Genomic DNA, 25,437 nt, shown 5'->3' with positions numbered 1-25,437 from the left:
GAGATAGAGACACAAAAAACCCTTCAAAAAGTCAATGAATCCAGGAGCTGATTTTTTGAAAAGATCAACAAAATTGATAGAACGCTAGCAAGACTAATAAAGAAGAAAAGAGAGAAGAACCGAATAGACATAATAAAAAATGATAAAGGGGATATCACCACCCATCCCACAGAAATACAAACTACCATCAGAGAATACTATAAACACCTCTATGCAAATAAACTAGAAAATCTAGAAGAAACGGATAAATTCCTCAACACATACACCCTCTCAAGACTAAACCAGGAAGAAGTTGAATCTCTTAATAGACCAATAACATGCTCTGAAATTGAGGCAATAATTAATAGCCTACCAACCAAAAAAAGCCCAGGACCAGACGGATTCACAGCCGAATTCTACCAGAGGTACAAGGAGGAGCTGGTACCATTCTTTTTGAAACTATTCCAATCAATAGAAAAAGAGGGCATCCTCCCTAACTCATTTTATGAGGCCAGCATCATCCTGATACCAAAGCCTGGCAGAGACATAACGAAAAAAGAGAATTTTAGACCAATATCCCTGATGAACATCGATGCAAAAGTCCTCACTAAAATACTGGCAAACCGAATCCAGCAGCACATCAAAAAGCTTATCACCATGATCAAGTGGACTTCATCCCTGGGATGCAAGGCTGGTTCAACATACGCAAATCAATAAATGTAATCAGGTACGTAAACAGAACCAAAGATAAAATCCACATGATTATCTCAAAAATGCAGAAAAGTCCTTTGACAAAATTCAATAGCCCTTCATGCTAAAAACTCTCAATAAATTAGGTATTGATGGGATGTATCTAAAAATAATAAGGGCTATGTATGACAAACCCACAGCCAATATCATACTGAATGGGCAAAAACTGGAAGCATTCCCTTTGAAAACTGGCACAAAACAAGGATGCCCTCTCTCACCACTCCTATTCAACATAGTGTTGGAAGTTCTAGACAGGGCAATCAGGCAGGGGAAAGCAATAAAGGTATTCAATTAGGAAAAGAGGAAGTCAAATTGTCCCTGTTTGCAGATGACATGATTGTATATCTAGAAAACCCCATCGTTTCAGCTCAAAATCTCCTTAAGCTGATAAGCAACTTCAGCAAAGTCTCAGGATACAAAATCAATGTGCAAAAATCACAAGCATTCTTATACACCAATAACAGACAAACAGCCAAATCATGAGTGAACGCCCATTCACAATTGCTTCAAAGAGAATAAACTACCTAGGAATCCAACTTACAAGGGATGTGAAGGACCTCTTCAAGGAGAACTACAAACCACTGCTCAACGAAATAAAAGAGGACACAAACAAATGGAAGAACATTCCATGCTCATAGGTAGGAAGAATCAATGTCGTGAAAATGGCCATACTGCCCAAGGTAATTTATAGATTCAATGCCATCCCCATCAAGCTACCAATGACTTTCTTCACAGATTGGAAAAAACTACTTTAAAGTTCACATGGAACCAAAAAAGAGCCCACATTGCCAAGTCAATCCTAAGCCAAAAGAACAAAGCTGGAGGCATCACGCTCCCTGACTTCAAACTATACTACAAGGCTACAGTAACCAAAACAGCATGGTACTGGTACCAAAACAGAGGTATAGACCAATGGAACAGAACAGAGCCCTCAGAAATAATACCACACATCTACAACCATCTGATCTTTAACAAACCTGATGAAAACAAGAAATGGGGAAAGGATTCCCTATTTAACAAATGGTGCTGGGGAAACTGGCTAGCCATATGTAGAAAGCTGAAACTGGATCCCTTCCTTACACCTTATACAAAAATTAATTCAAGATGGATTAAAGACTTAAATGTTAGACCTAAAACCATAGAAACCCTAGAAGAAAACCTAGGCAATACCATTCAGGACATAGGCATGGGCAAGGACTTCATGTGTAAAACACCAAAAGCAATGGCAACAGAAGCCAACATAGACAAATGGGATCTAATTAAACTAAAGAGCTTCTGCACAGCAAAAGAAACTACCATCAGAGTGAACAGGCAACCTACAGAATGGGAGAAAATTTTTGCAATCTACTCATCTGACAAAGGGCTAATATCCAGAATCTACAAAGAACACAAACAAATTTACAGGAAAAAAACAAACAACCTCATCAAAAAGTGGGTGAAGGATATGAACAGACACTTCTCAAAAGAAGACATTTATGCAGCCAACAGACACGTGAAAAAATGCTTATCATCACTGGCCATCAGAGAAATGCAAATCAAAACCGCAATGAGATATCATCTCACAGCAGTTAGAATGGCGATCATTAAAAAGTCAGGAAACAACAGGTGCTGGAGAGGATGTGGAGAAATAGGAACACTTTTACACTGTTGGTGGGACTGTAAACTAGTTCAATCATTGTGGAAGTCAGTGTGGCAATTCCTCAGGGATCTAGAACTAGAAATACCATTTGACCCAGCCATCCCATTACTGGGTATATACCCAAAGGATTATAAATCATGCTGCTATAAAAACACATGCACACATATGTTTATTGCGGCACTACTCACAATAGCAAAGACTTGGAACCAATCCAAATATCCAACAATGATAGACTGGATTAAGAAAATGTGGCACATATACACTATGGAATGCTATGCAGCCATAAAAAATGATGAGTTCATGTCCTTTGTAGGGAGATGGATGAAGCTGAAAACCATCATTCTCAGCAAACTATCGCAAGGACAAAAAACCAAACACTGCACGTCCTCACTCATAGGTGGGAATTGAACAATGAGAACACATGGACACAGGAAGGGGAACATCACACACCAGGGCCTGTTGTGGGCTGGGGGGAGGGGGGAGGGATAGCATTAGGAGATATACCTAATGTAAATGACAAGTTAATGGGTGCAGCACACCAACATGGCACATGTATACATAGGTAACAAACCTGCACATTGTGCACATGTACCCTAGAACTTAAAGTATAATAAATATATATGTGTGTATATATATATTTATATATGTATATATATATTTATATATGTATATATATTTATATACGTATATATTTATATATGTATATATATTTATATATGTGTATATATTTATATGTGTGTATATATATTTATATGTGTGTATATAGTTATATATGTATATATTTATATATGTATAGATATATTTATATGTATAGATATATTTATATATGTATGTATATATATATATGTTTATATAAAAGAAAAATGATCAAAAGGCCTGAAGAGACACTTCACCAAAGAACATGTATGGATAGCATATAAGCATATAAAAAGATGTTCAACATTATGTCATTATGGACTTGCAAATCAAAACAATCAGATACCACCACATACATATTAAAATCCCAAAATTCAAAATACTGACAAAACCAGATGCTGGCAAAGATGTGGAGCAACAGAAACTCATTCATTACTGATTGGAATACAAAATGGAGCAGCCACTTTTGAAGACATTTGGGGAGTGTTTTACAAAACTAAAGATACTCTTACCATACAACCCAGCAATCCTGCTCCTTGGTATTTACCCAAACACGTTGAAAACTTATGCCCATATAAAAACCTGCACACAGATGTTTATACTAGCTTTAGTTAGAATTGCCAAAACTTAGAAGCAACAGGGGATTCTTCAGTAGGTAAATGGATAAATTGTGGTACATCCAAACAATAGAATTTTATTCAGCACTAACAACAAAGAACTGTCAAGCCATGAAAAGATAAAGAGGAACCTTAAGTGCATATTATTAAATGTTGTCAATCTTTTATTTATTTTATTTTATTTTATTTTTATTATTATTTTTTTAGATGGAGGCTTGCTCTCTCCCAGGCTGGAGTGCAGTGGCGCCATCTTGGCTCACTGCAACCTCCACCTCATGGGTTCAAGCGATTCTCCTGCCTCAGCCTCCCGAGTAGCTAGGACTACAGGCGCCCACCACCATGCCCGGCTAATTTTTTGTATATTTAGTAGAGATGGGGTTTCACCATGTTAGCCACGATGGTCTCCATCTCCTGACCTTGTGATCCACCCACCTTGGCCTCCCAAAGTGCTGGGATTACAGACGTGAGCCACCGTGCCCGGCCGACTAATTTTTGTATTTTTAGTAGAGACAGTGTTTCACCATGTTGGCTAGGCTGGTCTTGAACTCCTGACCTCAGGTGATCCACCCGCCTTGGCCTCCCAAAGTGCTGGGATTACAGGCGTGAGCCACCGCTCCTGGCCAAACGTTGCCAATCTTAAGACGCTACATGCTATATGATTCCAACTATATGACAGTCTCAAAAAAGGCAAAACTATGGAGACAATAAAAAGATCAGTGGTTGTCAGAGGTTAGAGGGCAGAAGGGTTGAACAGGTAGAGCACAGAGGATTTTTAGGGCAGTGAACTTATACTGTATGATATTAGTCATTATACATTTGTCAAAGCCTATATAGAACATGCAACATCAAGAGTGAACCCTAATGGAAATTACAGGCTAGATGGTCTCTAAAATCTCTGCCAACTGAGAGATTAGATTCTATGATGGAATTTGATATGACATAGTCTTCTGAATCTCTGTGGATGACATGTAAGATAAGAAGGGGGAAGCCATCTGCATGCATCTGCACAACACCTCTGTGCATTATTCATAAATAAAAGAGCAGAACTATAAATTTCAATTTCTCTCAAAATGAAAACTAGTGTTGTGGATAATGATTATTCATTCTGAACTCCTAGTTATGTGACATGGAATGTGAGATTTACTTTAAATAGAGCATGAAGTTGAGATAAAGTAAAATACACTGACAGACTCATTTTTTAACAAGGATGTTGGATGTCAGTCACTGAGATTTAACTTCTTTAGTAAGAAATAGCCTGGAATAAATGTTTCTAATAACATGAGATTCTAACTTAATAAGAAATTGGTCCAGGAAATGACTTTTTAACTAGGCAAGTGGATGGTTTGGGAACCTTCTCCTTTGTATCTGGTTCTTGGCTCATTTGCACTGTGTTGGGGATATGTGTATTATTTCCGTTTGTCATCAATGAACTTTTCTTTCATTTGAATTTAAGTCCATGCTGCCTCTTTGGCTGCACCATTCTCCTCCTTCCTCCCTACACGATTTGGAAAAATCTCAATATTTCAACAAGAAAAACCAAGCAAGGACCTTCTTTCACAAAGTGTTAGCAGCATAGCATACTGGAAATAACCACACCTCAATGCCAAACCTACCCAGAACACTATGAGAAGGACTGTCAGGATCAAGCATCCAAAGGCTTTTGTAAAATTCCTTAGGTGACAAGTTCGCACATCAAAAAGGAGATTTTTAATCACACTCAAAAAGTTATGCATTTGAAACTCTGCTCTCTATATGAGAACTTTTTAAAATTTTTAAAATATAACCATTCTCAGAGAATGGATAACAGTACTAATTCTAAGATTGAGGAAAATTACATAGACCTTTCTGCAGCCAATATTTTACTTTAAATGAAAGAGGCCACCTGTCTTAGGTTGTATTCCCTGGGAACAGACTCTGAGAGGGAGAGCTGCAGGCAGATAATTTGTCAGGGAGTTCTCTGCAGAAATATATGCATACCCATGTAAGGAAGTGGGAAAGGCAGGATTGGCCAAGAGGAGAGGTCCTTCCCAAGTGTGTCTGCAACTGAGGCCTCAGCACATCCTGCAGGAAACCCCGAAGATGGGATGGTCTGTCAGTTTTGATGCAAATGGAAGCAAGGAGTGGGCTTTTGTATCTCTATGTTAGCCAGACATTAGGATCCTCACTGGGAAAGGGTCTAACCTTGGCAAGGCAATTCCTTCACTGAGGGTAATTCCCAGTGTGTACAGTCAGCAGCCTGTGTTCTCCACAGTCAGGGTACCATGGCCTGGAGTAAAACAATCCAGCATCTACTAGATCAAGTGACTATTTTTACTGTCAATAGCAAAATATGCTGTTGCTTTTTGTTTGTAGTCATTTATGTCTGTTAATGTCAAAAACATAAATACTGTTAGTTTTTGATGACCCTGTAAGTAGTCTGCAGACAAATTTCCATGAACATGTTTACATTTCTGTACATCAGAGTTTCCTGAGCAAAGGGCACTGATACCTGAATTAAAGGGTGATTGAATATTAACCCTAAAGGCCGGGCGCGGTGGCTCATGCCTGTAATCCCAGCACTTTGGGAGGCCCAGGAGTGCAGGTCACTTGAGTTTGAGACGAGCCCAGCCAACATGGCAAATCCTATCTCTACTAAAAATAAAAAAATTAGCCAGGCATGGTGACACATGCCTGTAATCCCAGCTACTTGGGAGGCTGAGGCAGGGGAATTGCTTATATCTGGGAGACGGAGGTTGCAGTGAGCCGAGATCATGCTACTGCACTTCAGCCTGGGCAACAAAGCAAGACTTTGTCTCAAACAAACAAACAAAAAACTACCAGCTTGCAAGTAGTGCCACATCTCAGATCTTTCACAGTTTACAACTTAACAAGTGGAGCTTTCTAGACTCAGAGTGTGGCTCTACTTATGAAACTTGACACTTTTAGCAATAACATATTCATCTGAAGAATAGTTTATGTGTTCACAGCTCTGTTCTTAAAATACAAACAAGTGCAAACATTCTTAATAATGAATATTATATACACAAATAACTATATGTACTAGAATGTGACTCAGGAAGCCTTCCATTTCACCAAAAAGAAAGAAAAATAGATTGCTTCAACCATTCAAGGGAGAGAGCTCCAGCTAAGAAGATTAAGAAAGGCCTTGGGGAGGTGGGAGTGTCTTGGCTGAGGCTTGAAGGGTAGTGAGAAGCGAAGATCAAAACAGCGTGTTATTAGACGTGATTCTTAACAAAAGCATGTTATTAGACTTAATGAATTATATAATTTATTAATAAAGAAGAATACTTATTGGATACTTATATACAGGCACTAAGCTAAATGCATTAAATGAATTTTTTTCTAATTTATGTCTTCCAAAAACCTTTATGAGATGTTGTTACTTTTCTTGGAGAGATTTATTAACTTAAGTTGAACAGGTGACAAGTTGTGGAACAGGAATCTAAAGCAGTTGGATGGCAGAAAGTATGCTCGAAGCACACTTCTCCACCATTTGGTCAGAGGACTCAACTAGGCAAAGGCTGGGAGGCAAGAAATCCCTGCATTTTTGAAAAACAGTAGATAGTTTTGTTTGTTAAGTAGTGATTAGGGTTGAGGCACATGAAACTTGATAAGCAGGGGGAGCCCACGACTGATAGAGTTTGGCTTCAGGAAGTTCCTGAAGGCTCCTGACAAGAGCAACCAACAATATGCTTTAGGAACTTTAATCTGGCACCAGGGTTAAGAAGGTTTTGAAAGTGGATGACTAGTTGAAGCACAACCGTTGGAAGGCTGGTGCACTATAGTCCAGGCAAGCACACAAGGTCTAAATGTCTAGTACCAACTCCTGTTTCAGGATAAGCCCTCCAATCTCACTGGGCTTCTGGATCTTCATCTACAGGAAATCTTCCTTCCAAATCTGGAATTCTAGCAATTTAGAAAGACAAATTAAAGTATGTTGGTGTAACAGTAATTGAGGGTTTTGCCATTAAAAGTAATTGTGAAAGCTTTAGAGTTGGAACTGAATGAACAAAGAAATTTATTGAATGTAAAGGGCAAAGAGGAGAAATTGGAAGACTGCAAGATTTTAAGCCTAGGCACACAGAAAAGTCAATGGAAATAAGAAGCCTGGGAAGAGGGTGGGAAGGCAATTAGAATTCGTTTTAGATGTATTGATTTTGAGATGTTAATGAGATATGCAGAAGACCCGCTTGTAAAGGAGCCCAGAATCCAGAAGAAGGGTCCTGGCTGGGATCCAGACTTGGAAGCTATTTTCACAGACAGGCAAGTGGATGAGATTGCTTAGGAACCAACTGTGGAAAGGAGGACAGGAAATCAATCAGAGCCAGCTATAGCTACACTTAAAGGAAAAACAGAGAACTGGGTTCCAGGCAAGAAGGGACCAGAGAGACAGAAATTCACAGGAGGCCAGGGAGGAGAAGCTTCAAGAACAAAGGCCTGTCAGATCAAGGGTTAAATGCTCTGGAGAGCTCCTTGGCCTAAAAATGCAAGTGCTCATCCAGAAGAGTGGTGCTGATATAAATCAGGGGTTGCAGAGGGAGGAGATAGGGTAAAATACAGCACAAAATATAGTGCAAGTGCAAAATACAGAGGCATGCATATCAAAATATAGAGGCATCTTGCTTTTTACCAAGTCAGTACAAAATGACTTGGTAAAAAGCACCAGAAACGGGGTAGGTATTTTTCTAATGATCCTCTTGCATTAGAATCAACCAGGAGTGATTGATAAAAATGCAGATTTGTGGACCTCCTTCCAGAGACACTGAATCATAATCTCTCGGGTGAATGCTTTGTGTATCTTCTTTTTAAACATCATTGTCCCTCAATAATTCTTTTGTGTGTAGGCCAGGCTACATACATTCGACCTGTTTTTCAAATGATTGGAGGGAGTCAGTAGAAAGAGATTAATAGAAGAGATGGAAAAGCTGGCTGATGGGGAGTAATCCTGAAAAGGCAAATGGGACCTAGGGCACCAGCAGAAGGATCAGCCCAGGGAGACTCTGCCTGTGTCCAGTGACATCCTGTTTATTGGGACTCTACAAAGTGGCTCTGTGAAGTTTCTGTGTGTGTGTGCTGCCTCTCTTGGTAATAATATCTTGCCCTCTACAGTGACAGCCTTGATACCAGAGACGTACCAGAGGCTGAAGCCTCCACAGAAGCCAGAGCCCCCGATGAGGCCCCCAACCCTCCAAGCAGCAGCGAGGAGAGCACAGGCAGCTGGACCCAGCTTGCCAACGAGGAGGACAACCCAGATGACACAAGTAGCTTTCTCCAGCTTAGTGAGCGATCCATGAGGTACCTGCTCTTCCCTTGAATTCCCAGGGAAATTGCTCTCAACACAGATTCTAAAAATGCATTTTAATGGTTCTCTGCAAAGGGTCCCTAATAAAGAGAGAAGGAGAGAACAAAAAAAGGAAAGCTCTCACTATGTCGAGGGGCCTGCCTGTCATGATTTGTGCTGAGAGGTATCTTAATATCCAGTTATGGCTTAAATTACTTCGGCCGTGATTAAGAATGAGCTGTGTTCCCTTCCCTGCAAGCCCCAGCTAGAACATTCAATGATGACAACTGTAAATGTTTTTAAATGGTGAGCTGCTTTTACACCTGGTGTGTTTGATACTCTGTCTCTGGTTCATTTGTATTTCAGATGCAACACAGGCTGGGTTTACACGAGGCAAGTGTTTCCACACTGTGTTGTATTGTTTGGCCTGACTGTTCCTCCCTCTATCTCCCCTGCCCTCTGTATTGTTCCTCCCAAAAAGCTAGAGAGGAGATTAAGAGACATCAGATTTGGAAGGGCTCAAGCCAGTCAGGAGACATTAACTAAAATCTATTCCTTGCTGAGGTGGAACCTCTAAAAGACTCTCTGTGTTTCTGCCCAAAATCTCATTTGATACCGAACCACAAACTTTGCACAGAGGCCAAATGGAAAATGGGATCAGCATCTGGGTGTATGTATGACTCTTGGAAAGTTTTATTTCTGGGAGTTTAGTCTGTTTGGACTTAACATTTCACAATGTTAAAGAGTTTGTCAAAACTTCTAAAACTAGCGGAAAGTATTACAAGATAGAAACAAAAAGCAAAGAGAACTCGAATCTTTGGACTCAACAGTAAGGTTTATAGGGTTGATTATCTCCAGTGCAATTTTGAGCCATCAGGTTTCAATACATGAATATGCCTGGTGCCCCCCTCAAAAGCTAAGACAAGAATTTAAATTCGAGGGCATCCAGTTGATATTTTCTACTTTTAGAGTACCATCTACTCTTGGTATATCCAGGAGAAAGCCGTCCCACTACACGACGCACCACCACTCACCCTTTGGAAGCCTTGCTTGAAAGAGACATCACTGGAAACAGAGAAGGTGTGAGGAGACTGAGTGGTTTGGTAAAATTGGATATATTTCATTTCACAAGCACAAACAGAGCCTAAAAATTGGCTCAACTTTGCTGTGTTTCAGTCAGTAAGTTCCAGGCTAGTAACTAGACCATATGTTGATTGTGCAGCCTATGAACATGATGCAATCTGCGGTCCTCCTTCTCTACAGTAAAAAAGGTACCAGGTGTTGCTCTTTCTTGAAGATTGTAAGATAAAGGAGTGATAAAACATTGACATTGCCCAGCTTTGTACTTATGGTTCTGTAGTCTCATGGGAAAATAGCAAGCCAGATGCTCAGCCTATGAAATCCTATGGAATGTCCCTGAGAAAATCCCCCAAATGTCAAAGGGAGAACATGAGTCCACTGGTTTCTGTCAAAACTGGTTCCTTCCAGCCCATGTTTTCAGAAGTTCCTTCATCTCTGCAGGTGTCCCCAGCAGCAAGAAATCTCTTGCCGATAGATAAATACCTTCACCGTAACTAGAATGAAGAAAAGAGGCAGACTGATTGTTACCCCCTAGGTGTGATCTACCAGTTGTGATACCACTTCAGAAAGTGGTATCACAACTTATTATTATTCACAAATTATTATTAGTATTATTATTATCTGCTGAGCTGGTTAGGCTTATGTCTCCTTATGATTTCTCTTAATTTGTTCAGAAATAAATATGAATTGAGGTGTCCTAGGCACAAAGCGATATTTTTCTGGGGACCAAAGGAAGGAGCTTATACAACAATGGAACATCACTGTCAGCAGCATGTTAGAGGGTGGAGACGGGCATTAATATGTAAACTTTTGCTTTGTCAGCAATGGCAACAGTAGTGCCACTAGCAGTCTTGGCATTATGGATCTGGACATTTATCAGGAAAGCATGCCATCTTCTCCCATGATTAAGTAAGTAGCCACTGAGATGCAGTGATTGTGAGACCACTACTCCAATTCCATCTGGCAATCCATTTTGATCATTCAGGTTGTGCCCAACCACTGACCTCATCATGTCTGTACTGCTGTGGTTCCATGTCACTGGAGGAAGAATTCAAGCCTAGAATAGGCCCTGCCCTACCACCACCTGCTTTCTGGGTTTCAAATCTGCCCCCTGTGAAATAATCATTTCAGATAAAACTTATCAATATAATCTGAAGTGTATGTCATTTTACCTACCTAGAAACAGAAGCAAGAACCCATTTAAATTATACCATGCCAACTAAAGAAGACTACTCAATAGTCTTCACTATAAAACATAATCATTTCAATAAAATCAAATGTGAATGGCTTTTCCTTTACATGTAGAAACCTGGGATTATCACTACTAAATGTGTCTAATATTACATGGTTGTCATGATGGATATGTGTCATTCCCACCCAGTGACTATGCTCTCCACAATATGGGGACTTCCTTAAGAAGGAAAAAAGGACTTAGAGAAGGACAAGTACTTTTAGGAAGTACATACATCCTAAAATATGGCGCAAAAAGAGAGGGCAGCATGAGGTCGGGACTACTTCTAGAATATGTGGTTATTCTGGAAAATTAAAATGATTGAAATCTATTTTTGACCATTGTGATTTAGCTTATGATTTGGAGATTTCTGAAATTTCAGAGCAATGATAAATAAGTATAGGCTAAAGTTGTTCCCTGACCTATTTTCTCAATCACTATCTATAACTACAGCACTTTTATTTCACCATTTAACTAGTTGTGCTCCTCAGTGATTGAGGGTGACAGTGGTTCCTTTGTTGCTCCACACAGCCATTATTCACAAGTAGAGATGAGCATACACATTATCTTGTTTTTTTGTTTTGTTTTGTTTTGTTTTAAGGAGAAACCAAAAACCAAAACAAACAAAAACTACCTTAGGGTAAATTTATTTTTCTCTTTCAGGAAACATTTATTTAGCTACTTTTCCCAACTTTCTCTGCAATATGAGCCTATGACCCTACAACCCCAGGGAAAATCTGTATTCTGAGGAAGCCAAGAAATCACCTCCATGGTCAGCATCCTGCAGCTCCAAAACAGCAGAAACTGTGCCTCCCATTTGTCATACCCCGTATGTCACTTGCATAGAGATCTAGAAGAAAATCTAGATCCTTGAAAAATTAGCATTTCTGCAAATAAATAAGTATGAATGAAAGAATTACTATACTCTTTCTCTCAACATCAGGAACACAGTGGAATTTTTCAGCCATATCTTAGCAGTAGCAGAATGAGAGAATCATCTATCGTCAAACAACACATTTTTGAGGGCTCCTGTACTCTAATTTCTAGACACGACAAAAATATAGGACAACCACAGGCTTCCCAGGATAGCCACTTCCTTTCAGCTGCTGGCCATATGTTCTTACTTTAGAAACATTTACCAAGTCCTCCCACTACATGCAAGGTTCTGTAATAAGTACACACCATATGAAAACACCTCCAATATTAAACTCTACCATATCTAATGAAATACTTCAGTTATGAGTCCCTCATTCTAAACCACCCAGCCTGCTACACTTCCCCAAAAAAAAGAAAGAAAAAGAAAAATTTTAATTGTGATATTTTGCTGTCAAATTTAAGTTCTGCAGTTTGTTGGTTGTCTTTTTTCTTATTTCAGATCAAAGAACCATATACATGTAAAATTATTTTTTAAATAAAATAAAAGCTATGTTGCTATTGTAGTATAGAAAAAAAATTGTGACAAGATGGGAACATATGATTCATTAAGATGAAAGTAAAATGCAAAAGAATAAATCTCCAAATCAGAACTAGTTACCCACAAAATCTCTCTTTCATTGTTTAAACCTATGAAGGTTTATGGTAAGGAGGTTGAAGAGAAGGTTGCATCTCTCAGTCTCCCACACTAGCTATCCTAACTAAAGTAACTTGAGTTATCTGGCCTGTTGTTGTTGTTGGAGGAGGACATTTATTGCAGACCCAGTGATCTTACATAATAGCCACATTGGTGTTTTCCCAGCATTACTCTACTCTACAAAAACAATAAATCCAGAATAAACTTCAGAAGCTTTTAGATCAGTAAGACCCATTGCCTCATCTTTCATTTACAGCTTACTCTTCTAAACATTACCAACCATATACTGTTGTTTTCTCCCAAAGTGAATTAGTAGAAGAAAAGGAGATTCTTAAAGGACAGTCAGAAAGCATAGAGGGTAAGCCACCTTCCCATACTTTTGACACACAATTGCCTGGGCTGTCCCTTTGGAAAGAAGGATAAGGCTGTGGTTGTGTCTGTTCTCAGCACCTGCATCTGGACTGCCTGTGGGAACAGCCAGCCCCCAGAGGAGCCTGCTGGTGATCAACTTTGACCTGGAGCCAGAGTGTCCAGATGCCGAGCTCCGAGCCACTCTGCAGTGGATAGCTGCCTCTGAACTGGGGATTCCCACCATCTACTTTAAGAAATCTCAGGAAAACAGAATTGAAAAGGTATCATGTACCAGGTTTGGAAAACAAGAAAGCTTTGTGTTTTCATCACCATTGGAAACTCAGTAAATGCTCAGTAAACCCATGTCCATTTGAATTATTTGATCCTGACTGTTCTTGATCTTAAAATTGCGGCTAGAACATTGAAATCTTCCACCTGTGTAAATATAATATACTTAGCTTTTCTTTGATCCTTACTTTGTCTTGGCTAGTAGGTGGTTGTGAGAAAAGTAAATTGAGGGGATGGGAACTTTTTTAGAGTCTGTTATTTTTTTGGTGTTTTCTTGCTCTGGGACAAACTTCTTGATAGTACTCCTTTCAATAAAAGAAAGAAAGAAGAACCTGATATATAACAGAAACCAAAGTGAGGCCACACTGACATCTAAAACAGGCCAAGAGAAGGCATTTTTAATTCCCTTCCAAACAGGTTCGTGTTAGGAAGACTTTTTATTTATTATTCTCCACCTACCAGAAATATAAAGCTAGGGAAGAGATCCTTAGCCAACATCAAAATTAATAGTAACTATCACTCTAATTCTATATCTCTAAGACCTACCATTAACGGCGGTAGAATCTTAGCTATTAAGAGTAAGGCATGAATCTGTCTCCCAATGTCTTCAAGCTCAATTTTCCATAATTTAAAAGTAGACTCGTTTTAAAAGATTTCAAATTAATAATAACATACTAGTTTTCTATTGCTGTGTAACAAACTGTCACAAATTTACCAGCTTAAAACAGCACTCAGCTCTGTAGGTCCAAAGTTAGGGTGAGTTCCACTGTAATCTTTGCTTTAGGTTTTATAAGGTGGAAATTAAGGCATTAGCCTGACTGGGCACTTATCCGAAAGTTCCAGGGAAGAGAAAGAGTCCAAGCTCATTCAGATTGTTGTGCTAATTCAGTTCCATGTGGTTGTAGGACTGAGGTCCTTTTTCCCTGCTGGCTGTCAGCAGAGGAGCACTCTCAGTGCCCAGAGGCCACCCACATTCTCTGTCACATGGCTCCTTTATGTCCTTTTGGTGTCAATCTCCCTGATACCTTCAGCCACCAGCCAGAAAAAGCTCTGTCTTTAAAGAGTTTGTGTGATTAGGCCAGGTGCGGTGGCTCATGCCTATAATCCCAGTCCTTTGGGAGGCCAAAGTGGGCAGATCACCTGAGGTCAGGAGTTCAAGACCAGCCTGACCAACATGGTGAAACCCCATCTCTACTTGAAAAAAAAACAAAAACAAAAATTAGCCAGGCATGGTGGCAGGCACCTGTAATCCTGGCTACTCGGGAGGCTGAGACAGGAGAATCGCTTGAACCCAGGAGGTGGAGGTTGCAGTGAGCCGAGATTCCACCCCTGCACTCCATCCTGGGTGGCAGAGTCAGACATTGTCTCAAAAAAGAATAAGTGTGATTAGATTATAATTACCTGATAGGTTTCTGATTAACTCAAAGGTAACTGATAAATCCTTTTTGCCATGTAAGGTAGCGTAATAAGGGCATGATATCTCATCCTATTCATGGTCCCAGGGATTAGGGTGAAAAACCTTGGGTACTGTTTTAGGATCCTGCCTATCAAGCCACCAGGTAGGATTTTCATGTCTTATTGTCACAAAGTGCCTCCATGTGCCTCATCCTACTTGCTTCTCAACAAGCCTGTGAAAAAACAGAACAGATATTATTGTCCCTTTTTGACTAGGAGCAAATCGGGTACATGAGTGATTTCCCAGGCCAAGCTCCTATGCCCTGTTTTCTCCATAAAATACTTCTCAGTAGTTCTTTATTTTAAAAGGATCTTTCTCAAGTTAAATGACCTTGGGCTTACAATCTGGATTTTTTTAACTGTGTAATTGCATTTTAATTCTCAGTGCCAAAATCTAGCAGCCTGAAATGAAATGTTCTTTACCTTCTTGTCCCTGCTTACAGTAGTTAGAACAGCTTCTTTATTTCTGCATCACTAGTCCATGGGATCGACTACAGGAAAAATTGAAAAGGAGACCTAATTCATTTTTCATACCCTTTCTCACTTCAACCTTTTTCCAACTGGTAATTAACACTTCCGTTCATGCCTATGTCTGCCTGCTGTTCTACCCAAAATTATTCTAGGCACCTTCCTATACTTGTCATACTTTCATTTACAAGGTGTTGAGCGGTTCACTATTTGATAAATTCTCCTCTGACCTTACAACTCAGCAGCAAAGGGTGCAATAAAAAAGCATAATCATGTGTGACCCTACCCCCATGCCATACACTGTCCCAAAGACCCCTTGCTATGTAGAGGAGGGAAAAACATTCTCAGGAATACATTCCCAGGCTCATGGGAAAATGAAAGAGGAGCTGGTTCCAACTCTATCTCCTGCCACTCCCTGAATAAGAGCATGACATGGTAGATTTTCAGGTGGTATCTGAATGGAATAGATGTTTGTACAATGTATCTTCTTGAAGAAACAATGTTATGTGAATATATGTCTCATAAATCCCCATTCAGTACAAGGGTAAGAGGTGTCTCACAAACACCTGAGTTACACAAATCATGCCCTGACTTGGTATTTGTTTATCCCGACATGATTTTCAATTCTCAAAGAGAATGCTTGTTTTTGGATACAACTATTTTTCTGAGAAAATAGACATTCCGCTAATGTTATTAAGAAGGATATTAAATGATATTTCACTCATTCAATTAGCACCAGCTCAAGAACCTTAATTCTAAATAACGTAATTTTAGGAACAAAATCTCCTAATTTTTCTTTTGAGTCATCTAAGACTCTCTGCACATAGTGGCTTTTCCACAAATACGAGTACCATTTGTTGTCTGTGACTGAACTGGTTAAAGAAAAAAAACCCTTAAGCAACATTTTGATAATCTTTCTTTTATCAATAGTACTTTTGGGGACCTTATTCTGGATGTTATTTAATTAGCCAGGTAGTTAAATGGCCATTTTCGAGTGGTGTACAAAAGAGAGCACGTCTTCCATGGAGGCTGTGTCATACGAGAACAGCGGTGTCTCATTAGCTTCTCATCAGCTTAGATAAGGTTAAAGAAATGTCTCTACAAAGTCCAGAAAATGTCATCTTCCCGCTGTCACTAGGGTATTGGACAATATTCACAGATGAATCCCTGAGTTCCTATTTGTGTGAATCCTAAAATTTTTTTGGGCTAATTAGTCTATGTGTTTTATTTTACTGTGTTCCCAATTTACTAACCTTCTTGCCTTGTGAAAAGGGAGGTATGTGCTAGGGAACAGGGTCTCAGGAATTCATAATGAAACAGCTCATCTTTCCCACCACTGCCCAGGAACTTGGCCTTGGAGTTGGAGGGCACCTAAAGGCAACTCACCACTAATTCCATCCTTTGTTCAACTTAAAAGGCAAATTCCAAACATTCTGAGTGCCCAATATACTCCTCTCGTGACAAATGGTACTTCATTTTCAAATTTTCCCTTTCACTTGTGTTTTATCTAATTATTACAAAGCTAAATGCACCTGAAAATCATACATTCAGAACATTCATCAGGTCTTAAGCATCTACAAATGCCAGGCACTGTTATACACCCTGAAGATACAGTGAGCAAGAGACATCACTTCCTACCCTCTTAGATTTTACATTCTAATTTAGAACAGACCAAAGGTAAGAAGAATATAAACGGAGAGAAGCTCAGATTGTAAATAGCAACCTTGAGATATGATGGGGACTTATTCTGGACAAGGGAAATAAGAAGCACACGGAGAACAGTATTTCTCAAACTGTTCCCATGAGCCATGTGGGCATGAAACAGACATGTGGGACAGACATTTATTCACAAATTGAATTGCTAGGTCCCCTCTAGGACCTGATCACTTTCTGGGAGTGGAGCCTAGAAATATGCATTTTTAACAACTTCCCACAAGTGATGTGATTCTGATAAACACTGAAGTTTGAGACCTCCTTCCAGAGAAATCTCTTAGACAAGCAGCAGAATTTGAGGTGGCCTTAAAGTATCCTAAATCCCAGGGGAAAGATTGCTGAAAATCCTACATCCAATAATCTAAAACACTTTGTAAACGTTGACATCAGTTAACTTGAATGTAATTAATCCAAGGCCAATAAAAGACACGCACATGGCTAATGGTCCTGGTGTTTTAGATCCAAAGATCATTGCTCTCCAGCTCTTCTCTGTTTGAATTCAGTGAGCTTCTCTGAGCTGGGGTAGCTGATGACTTGCCTCTCACAGTAAATTGATATTTTCTCATCTTTGAGCCTGCATTGAGAATTATTTCCTTTCTATGGGGGCAGTGCAGAGAAAGGAATGTGCCCAAGGAGGAAATGGGTGTGTGCTTACCTTCCTAAGAAAGTGGGTGTCAGAAGAGGAGTGCCTCCCTCTAATTTCTTATTCTATTTTACATACAAAGTAGTGGAAGAAAAATGAAGGAGAAAATGTTGATGGTATTGACTTTAAAAAATTTTTTTACTTCCATAGGTTTTTGGGGAACAGGTGGTATTTGGTTATATGAGTAAGTTCCCTAGTGGTGATTTGTGAGACTTTGGTGCACCCATCACCTGACCAGTATACATTGAACCCAATTTGTAGTCTCTTATCCCTCACCTGCCTCCAACCCTTTGCCCCAAGTCTCCAAAGTCCATTATATCATTCATATGCCTTTGCATTCTCATGGCTTAGCTCCCACTTATGAGTGAGAACATACGATGTTAGGTTTTCCATTCCTGAGTTACTTAACTTAGAATAATAGTCTCCAATTTGATGGTATTGACTTTTGACTTACCTTTGCAAATACAAAGACAACAAAACTACAGTTAAGGTTATCAGTTTCAAAGAAACTCATTGGAAAGGAAGGGGAAAATTAGAAGAATTTGATACTGAGGTGCTTCATCTGTAATCATAAGAAAGTGCCTTAAACTGAGTCCTTTAGTCAGATTTAGTGCACGTTAGAGTCACGTGGGGAGGTTTTACGAACTCCAATGCTCCAACCAATTAGATCAGAATCTTCTCCGGGGATGCTGCCCAGGCATCAGGGTTTTGTAAAGGTGCCTGTGGTTCCAGAGTGCAGCCAAGGCTCAGGCTGATAGCTCTACAGGCCTTAATTGCAGGGCAATATAGGGACCAACTCAGTTATGCTTAATGCAATCTAATTCTGCCTTGGAGCAAAAGAAGGTAGTTGCTTTCAGAAATCTAAGTTGACTGTTTCCAAAAAATTGCACAACTTGCAACAACTCCCATAGATTTCATGATTTTGTAAACAATTAATCTAATTTATTAAATGCATCTAAGAATATAAAAGTTATCTCCTATCTTATACTTTTCTTCAAATGAGTCTACAGATGATATACCATCATATAGTTTCTTAAGACAAAATATTTGCTCAAAGAAATGCCAACTATGATCTATGGGAAGGGAACCTAATTATTACTGATTGTGAAATGGCAGAAAATGAAATTATTTTCATTTTTATTTTTCAATGCAGCGGAAAGAAAAACTCAGATCCTGACTTGCTAAAGCTGATTGTGAAAATACCCAGGCAATAGCATGAACAGGCACAATGAGAGCTCTAGGACTTGCTGCTAAATAAAATGTGGTTTTAAAAGCCCAGTAAAGAACTAGAATGTCCTTTTCTGACTTCTTCACAATCTTTTTTCATTCTTACCTTTTTTTAATGGAAGAAAAGAAAACAAGAGTTCTTCTTGCTCATCAGCCCCAAAGATGTTTCCAGGTCTCAATATCCAAGATTAAGTCATCACAGCCTCAGAGCGTGCTCTATTTAATGGGGCCAGACCATTTTTAAATGCCACTTTACTGGGATATCAGCCTGGACTTAGAAATTATGACAGATTCCAGCTTGTGACCACACCACAAACTATACACAGAGTGGCCTAGCTGGTGAGTTATTTTGACAACTTTGGAGAGACTCTCCTTCACAGGCCCCAAATAGATGGAAAGAAGCTGGTGTTAGGGCTTCCAGAAAGGTATGAGGCAGAGAGAATTCTAGGAAGAGTTTAGCAAATATTGGCATCTACTCCAGAGCTTTGATTCTTCCCCCACCCAGAAAATGACTCAGAGATAAAAGTTGGGGATAAGGTGGTGGTCCCGTAAGCCACGGTTTACAGAAAGGAGCCAAGGCAAATGTCATGTTTCCATCAGTGGAATCTTTACAGACTTGCTAAGTGAAAGGTGGCGCCAAGACTACTGGGGATACCTTAGAGAAGTCTCGAGAAACAAATCAACAACCTGTGAGCCTCTCCCAGTGAGACCTCAGAAACTCAATGTCCAGGCCTTCTGCACTAGGAACTCTACTTTCTAGATTTCCAGTAAGAGCTGGAGAGTGAGGAAAAGCCTGCTTAGTGGAATCATACAAAAGCTGTCATTTTAGCCTTTCTCCCCTTCATTCCCTTCAAGACCGCTATTCCGAAGCCGCATGTCATCATCCCTTTGTTCAATCAAAATCATGGCTTGGATCTTACATACACTCTTAGATATAAGTAACAGCTCACAAAATTATTTTTATGTATCTCCATAAATCACTAATAGCTGCTTGAAATGTTCCCCTTCCCAAGAGTATTTTCCTCATTAGCAAAGCCTTAACCTAAAGGGTTTGTAGTCTGTTCCTAAAATGTCAAGAATCAGGTAGACAGGAAGCTAAGAAGGGTGGTGAGAGGTCCCAGGCAATGAATACTTTCTTCGAAAATTTTTTTCTTTCTTTTTTTTTTTTTTGAGATGGAGTCTCACTCTGTCACCCAGGCTGAAGTGCAGTGGTGAGATCTCAGCTCACTGCAACTTCCGCCTCCTAGGTTCAAGCGATTCTCCTGCCTCAGCCTCCTGAGTAGCTGTGATTACAGGTGCATGCCACGACGCCCGGTTAATTTTTGTATTTTTAGTAGAGACGTGGTTTTCACCACATTGGTCAGGCTGGTCTCGAATTCCTGACCTCGTGATCAGCCTGCCTCAGCCTCCCAAAGTGCCAGGATTACAGGCGTGAGCCACCGCGCCCAGCCTCTCTGAAATTCTAACACTGAGACTGATGGGAGTGAATGAGCTGGCCCACCGTGGCTGTTACCATGAGCATGAAGCAGCCCCACATCTCACCCCCACAACGTATATTCCCACTCAGTCACCACGTGATAAGAAACGTGCCCCATGACCAGCTTTTATTTTGCTGCTTGCCCACCACTCTCCTACTCCAGGCTCTGTTCAGCCTTTTCCTAGATCTATAACCTCCAGTCATTTTCAAGGAGCACTCCTGCAGTAGAAAATTATTGAGCAACAGCCTCAAGATATGCATGTTTAAATTATATATGAGAAAATACATTACCTAAAACTCAAGAATGAATACTTAGTGAAAGTTCATCCTCAGTGATGCTAAATGTTTATCCATATTCCAAACAGTCTTCTTGAGATCTTTGAATGTATTTGACTCGCGCTTAGTCTTGCATCCCTTCTGTCATTCAGCAAATATGCATGGAGCACCTACTATGTGCAGGCACGAGATATGAAAAGATGGCTAAGATGTCCTTCTGCTGGGAGATTGCTGTCTATGGTTGCCATCTGCCTCTCATCTGTCTCCCTTTTCACAACATCCTAACACTCTTTAAGACAATGTTTATATTTCCAGGTATTAAAAGTTAAGGATGTCATTTTCCAGCCTAGGAAATTGCTTTATTTTGATTCAGCCAATACAAGCCAAATGAGTACAATAAAGCACTGATTACTGTAACTGTGCAAATAGTTGGTACTATCACAGCTGGGAGAAGAAACATCATTTAACAGAGGATCTCTATGAGACAACTTCTCAGTAACTGAAGTGAATTAACATACTCAAACTGGAAAGAAATTAGCATTCCAGTTCCTGGCTGATCTCTGAAATCTGAGCAAACAAATACCAAAAATAATAATAATAATAATTAATTAATTTTAAAAAATCCTAGAAAAAAAATTGAAGAAATAGTAACTGAACCACAATCCTCATCTTTTTAGCAACTAAGGCTCTCCTCCTCCTAAAACAATGCCAAATTTCCAGCCTATTTTTTCTCCCAGTGCTCCAAGTAAATATCAAGAACGTAGAATTTACTTATCCATATTCCAAACAGCCTTCTTGAGATCTTTGAATGTATTTGACTCACGCTTGGTCTTGCAACCCTTCTGTCGTTCAGCAAATATGCATGGAGCCCCTACTATGTGCAGGCATAGTTCTTTTGCCACCAAAATGCAGAAAGGTGCGGTGGTAGAAAGAGCATTGTACGGAAGTGTTAGAAGACCATGATCCTACTGACAATTTTTCATCTTTCAAGCCCACATCTTTTTCATTGCAAATGCTCACATCATAGAGTTGTGACAGAATTGAATGAGGTTACATGTGTTAAAATATTTCCTACAGTTTCTGGCTTTCATTACATCTTTCCTCAAAAAAGTACCTAAGGAGTTAGAGAGTCCTTCACACTGGACTTCATCAGTTCCATGAAGAGAATGACTTATAATTATTTCTCCATTTTTCCTCCCTTCAAGCCCTCAATTTCACTTGCAGTCCAGACTTTCTCTCTAGGCTGTGGCCAATAGAACTGGTACCAATACCCAGGTGACAAATCTAAGGTGTTTCCTCCATCTTTCCTGATCCTGTGGCTGTGGAAAGCCAGGCTTTCTTGATCCTTGATTTTAGCCTGGAGGGTGAGGGAGTTGCTTCTCAGGATGGAATGAAGAACCAATAGGTGGTCCTGCTTCAAAGTTTACCACTTGATTTATTTGGCCTAAATTTACACACCCAATGAGATCTTTTTTGTGATAGAAATAGAAGGGACTGGGAACTGTAATACACAATCCTATTACAGAAAGTCTAACTGAGAAAAAAGCAGACCCAAGAAAACACTAAATATCTAAAAGACTGGCTCTTAAAAAAAAAGAATTAGTCTCATTCCACCTAATCCTCTGCAGTCAATGAATGGCAAACTGCTGTGAAAAAAAAAAAATTCAGTTGATGAAGTTCGGTAATAATCTGAAATTCTTAAAAAGAAAATAGATTATCCCGGAAAACAGTCCTCTGACACTAGAGACATTTAAACAGAGACTGGAGAGCCATTGGCTTCGCGAGGGTGGTTGAATGAGGTGGCTTTGAGGACCCTCTGTGCTCTGTGAGCCCTAACTCTCCGTTTTATTTTAGTTTCTAGATGTCGTGCAGCTGGTTCATCGGAAGTCCTGGAAAGTGGGTGATATCTTCCATGCAGTTGTCCAGTACTGCAAAATGCATGAGGAGCAGAAGGATGGGAGACTGAGTCTCTTTGACTGGCTCTTGGAACTGGGATAATAAGGAAGTCTGCCATATAGATCATTCCTTCCCTTTATTCCAACTTAGATTACAGTGGTTTGTTCTAAATGCTCTAAACATTCTCAAAACATCACATCACATTAGCAGAACTATAAAAAAAAAATCTGCTACTCAGATCCACTGCATACAGAATAAGTCAGAGGAAAAGCAAAATATAGGTCTGTCCAAATTCATACAACTTGTGGGTGAGTTCCAAAGAGCTTGGATTAGAAGGGCTGGACAAAGAGAGAATTCAATGGGGCCCAAATTAGAATGCTTATAATGAGACCCAATCTCCAGGAAAACAACACTCACATAAGTTTAATCATATAAAATGATTTGTAATGTCTCTAATTAGATGAATCAACTAGAAACAAACTCAGTGGTCAAAATAATTTTTAAAAATATTCTGTAACCTATATTTTACTTTTCTGATTATATTAAGGGGCTGCCAGCCCAGAGAAATACTTAAGATATGGGTGAGAAATCCCCAGACTTTTATACAAAAGATTTCCACTTTCAAATCAATGTCAGTAGACATTGATAACAGTATAGCAGCGTCCTCTACTGAGGTGATTTCATTTATTCCCTGCAGTCCACTGATAAATATCCCACTTCTCCCAAATAGTATGTGGATTCCCAGCTAAGCAGAAAACTATTGTCATTCAACTGAAGAAGAGGAAGATAAAAGATTGTCTTGTTTCCATCACTGTATTACTTGTGTAACATGATTACATAATTCTTATCCTAAGAGAAAGCTTTCATATTTAAAAAAAAGTCTTTTCAGATAAAATCTGCTTGTGTCTTGAATAATATGAAATACAAACTTTCACTTTATTTTATTGTAAATTATAAAGAGATTATTGTCTTAAATAATATATTGAGTTAGCTTTGAGCTTCCTAAAATATGAAGAGATTGTTGTCTAAAGTCACATATTGACATTGAGCTCAGTGGCCTGTTTCATCACGTATGTGCTGCTACCTGTACAGCAGACATGCCGCTCCGGTGACATTTATAATGACAGAAGCAGGGTAACGGTCTTGTGTTTGACATGATCAGTTAGGATCATAGACTTTCCCTGACTCGTAGATATTAGCCTTGAATTGGGGGAAAAGAAGACTTTGACACATTTTAGTTATTTTAATAACAGAGATTTACTCTTTTGAAAAATAAAGGTATCTAATGTCTCCCTAATAAGTCTTCTTTCCTTCCAACTAAATGACCTACACGGACTTTTATTTTCTTGATCAAAGAGGTGTTTATTAAGGATTTCTGGATAACTATACTTTTACTCTATTTTTAAAGATCACAAAGTAATTTTAAATGTGAACAGGTTCCCATACCATGAATGCTGGCCTCACCTTCTCTATCATCCACATTTTGAAATGCAAAGAAAGCTCCCTTGTAAGCCATACTTCCTTCCCCACTCCCATCCTAGGATACTTGCCCAGTGCTCATTAGGCATTTCTTATTCAGATAGTCCAAATTTAGGTTATTATGCTTAATTTGACACATTAACTAAATGCCCAGTTTTAAAATATATCCATCAATTCACGCTGAAATGTGCTTCTTTGTGCTATCAAATGGAATAGAATACACTTATTTTTTAAACAATCCCAGAATATTGTGTGTAGACTTTTGTTGTGCTCAAATAAATGTTTACTTATCTTACAAAGCACAAATACTGGATTGTAACCATGTGATGAAGTTATCTATGTTGTACCTAACGTTGCAAATTAATCAATAAATCTCTGTTGTCAGATTGTTGATTATTTTTTCTGCAAGAGCTTTAAGCACCTCATAGAAAAAACAGTCCCAGTACAATTGGATAAAGGCCTATATATCCCTTAGAAAAGTTTTGTTGTCCTGCTTTCATTTTTTGGAAAAAGTAAATGTTCTTGGCTTAATTTGTTAAAATCAGTAATATTCATGGAAATCAGTTTCTCAAACTTGGCACTATTGACATTTGGGACCACCTCATTCTTTGTTGCAGAGGGTTATCCTGAATATTGTGAGATGTTTAGCAACATCCCTGGCCTCTACCCACTAGATGCTAGTAACTAACCCCTCACAGGTATGATAACCAAAAATATTCCCAGCCTTGCCAAATGTCCCCTGGAGGCCAAAATCATCACTGGTTGAGGACCACTGTTGTCAAGAATGCATTGAAGGACCAGGGCCTGAGTCTCTATGAGGTGTTAAAGGAGGACGTGCCTTCAGCCGCCTAGGGAATCCCCATAAGGAGCCTGAAAACCGGGCATTTCCCTACCCAAGGCCCATGGAGTGTGGCTTTTACCTTAAATCTGGGGAATAGGAGAAAGAGGCACAAGACAGACAAGGAGTCTACAAACCTGGGGATAAACTAACCTAGACTCAAGTAAACTCAAAGTAAACTCATCAGGGATAGAGGTAAGTGGATGATGCTCTTTGAATTCAGGAAATAAACTATTAGAATATATGCAAATAGAACATTGAGAATCATGGGCACTTTGTTTTATTCACTAATAAGGAGGCATGAACATGCTTTGAATTCTCCAGTCAGTCAGGGGATATTGTTAAATAAAAACAAACTCTGGACATTGGCAAAGAGAGGCTTTATTTAAACAGATTATGGCAAGCGGGGTTGGGGGACTCTTTCAATGGAGGATGGAACTATTGCAATAACAAGAATGCTCCAACCACAAGATCTGCAAATGTGTTAAGGGTTAGGCAAAAAGGAGTTTTGTGTTTGTTTGTTTGTTTGTTTTGTTTTGTTAG

The 25,437-nt window shown here is 39.3% G+C and overlaps 1 protein-coding gene across 6 annotated transcripts in view; it reads left to right on the top strand.

The window, feature by feature from the left end:
• SPHKAP (SPHK1 interactor, AKAP domain containing) overlaps nt 1-24,442 on the top strand; it is a 201,609-nt gene extending 177,167 nt beyond the window's left edge. For 2 of the 6 annotated variants that reach the window (XM_001137841.6, XM_009444484.5), the window contains 5 exons: nt 8,731-8,916; nt 10,805-10,891; nt 13,089-13,141; nt 13,231-13,415; nt 22,536-24,442. In XM_001137841.6, coding sequence (XP_001137841.1) covers nt 8,731-8,916; nt 10,805-10,891; nt 13,089-13,141; nt 13,231-13,415; nt 22,536-22,679 — 655 coding nt within the window. In that variant the 3' untranslated portion in view covers nt 22,680-24,442. The other 4 variants (XM_001137938.6, XM_009444486.4, XR_010149908.1 and 1 more) reach the window with 3 other exon arrangements.
• The last annotated feature ends 995 nt before the right edge of the window (nt 24,443-25,437 follow it).

Source organism: Pan troglodytes, chromosome 13, assembly GCF_028858775.2.
Source record: "Pan troglodytes isolate AG18354 chromosome 13, NHGRI_mPanTro3-v2.0_pri, whole genome shotgun sequence".
Lineage (NCBI taxonomy): Eukaryota > Metazoa > Chordata > Mammalia > Primates > Hominidae > Pan > Pan troglodytes.
The sequence above is the reverse complement of the archived record's forward strand: the minus strand, read 5'-3'. Positions and strand labels throughout refer to the sequence as shown.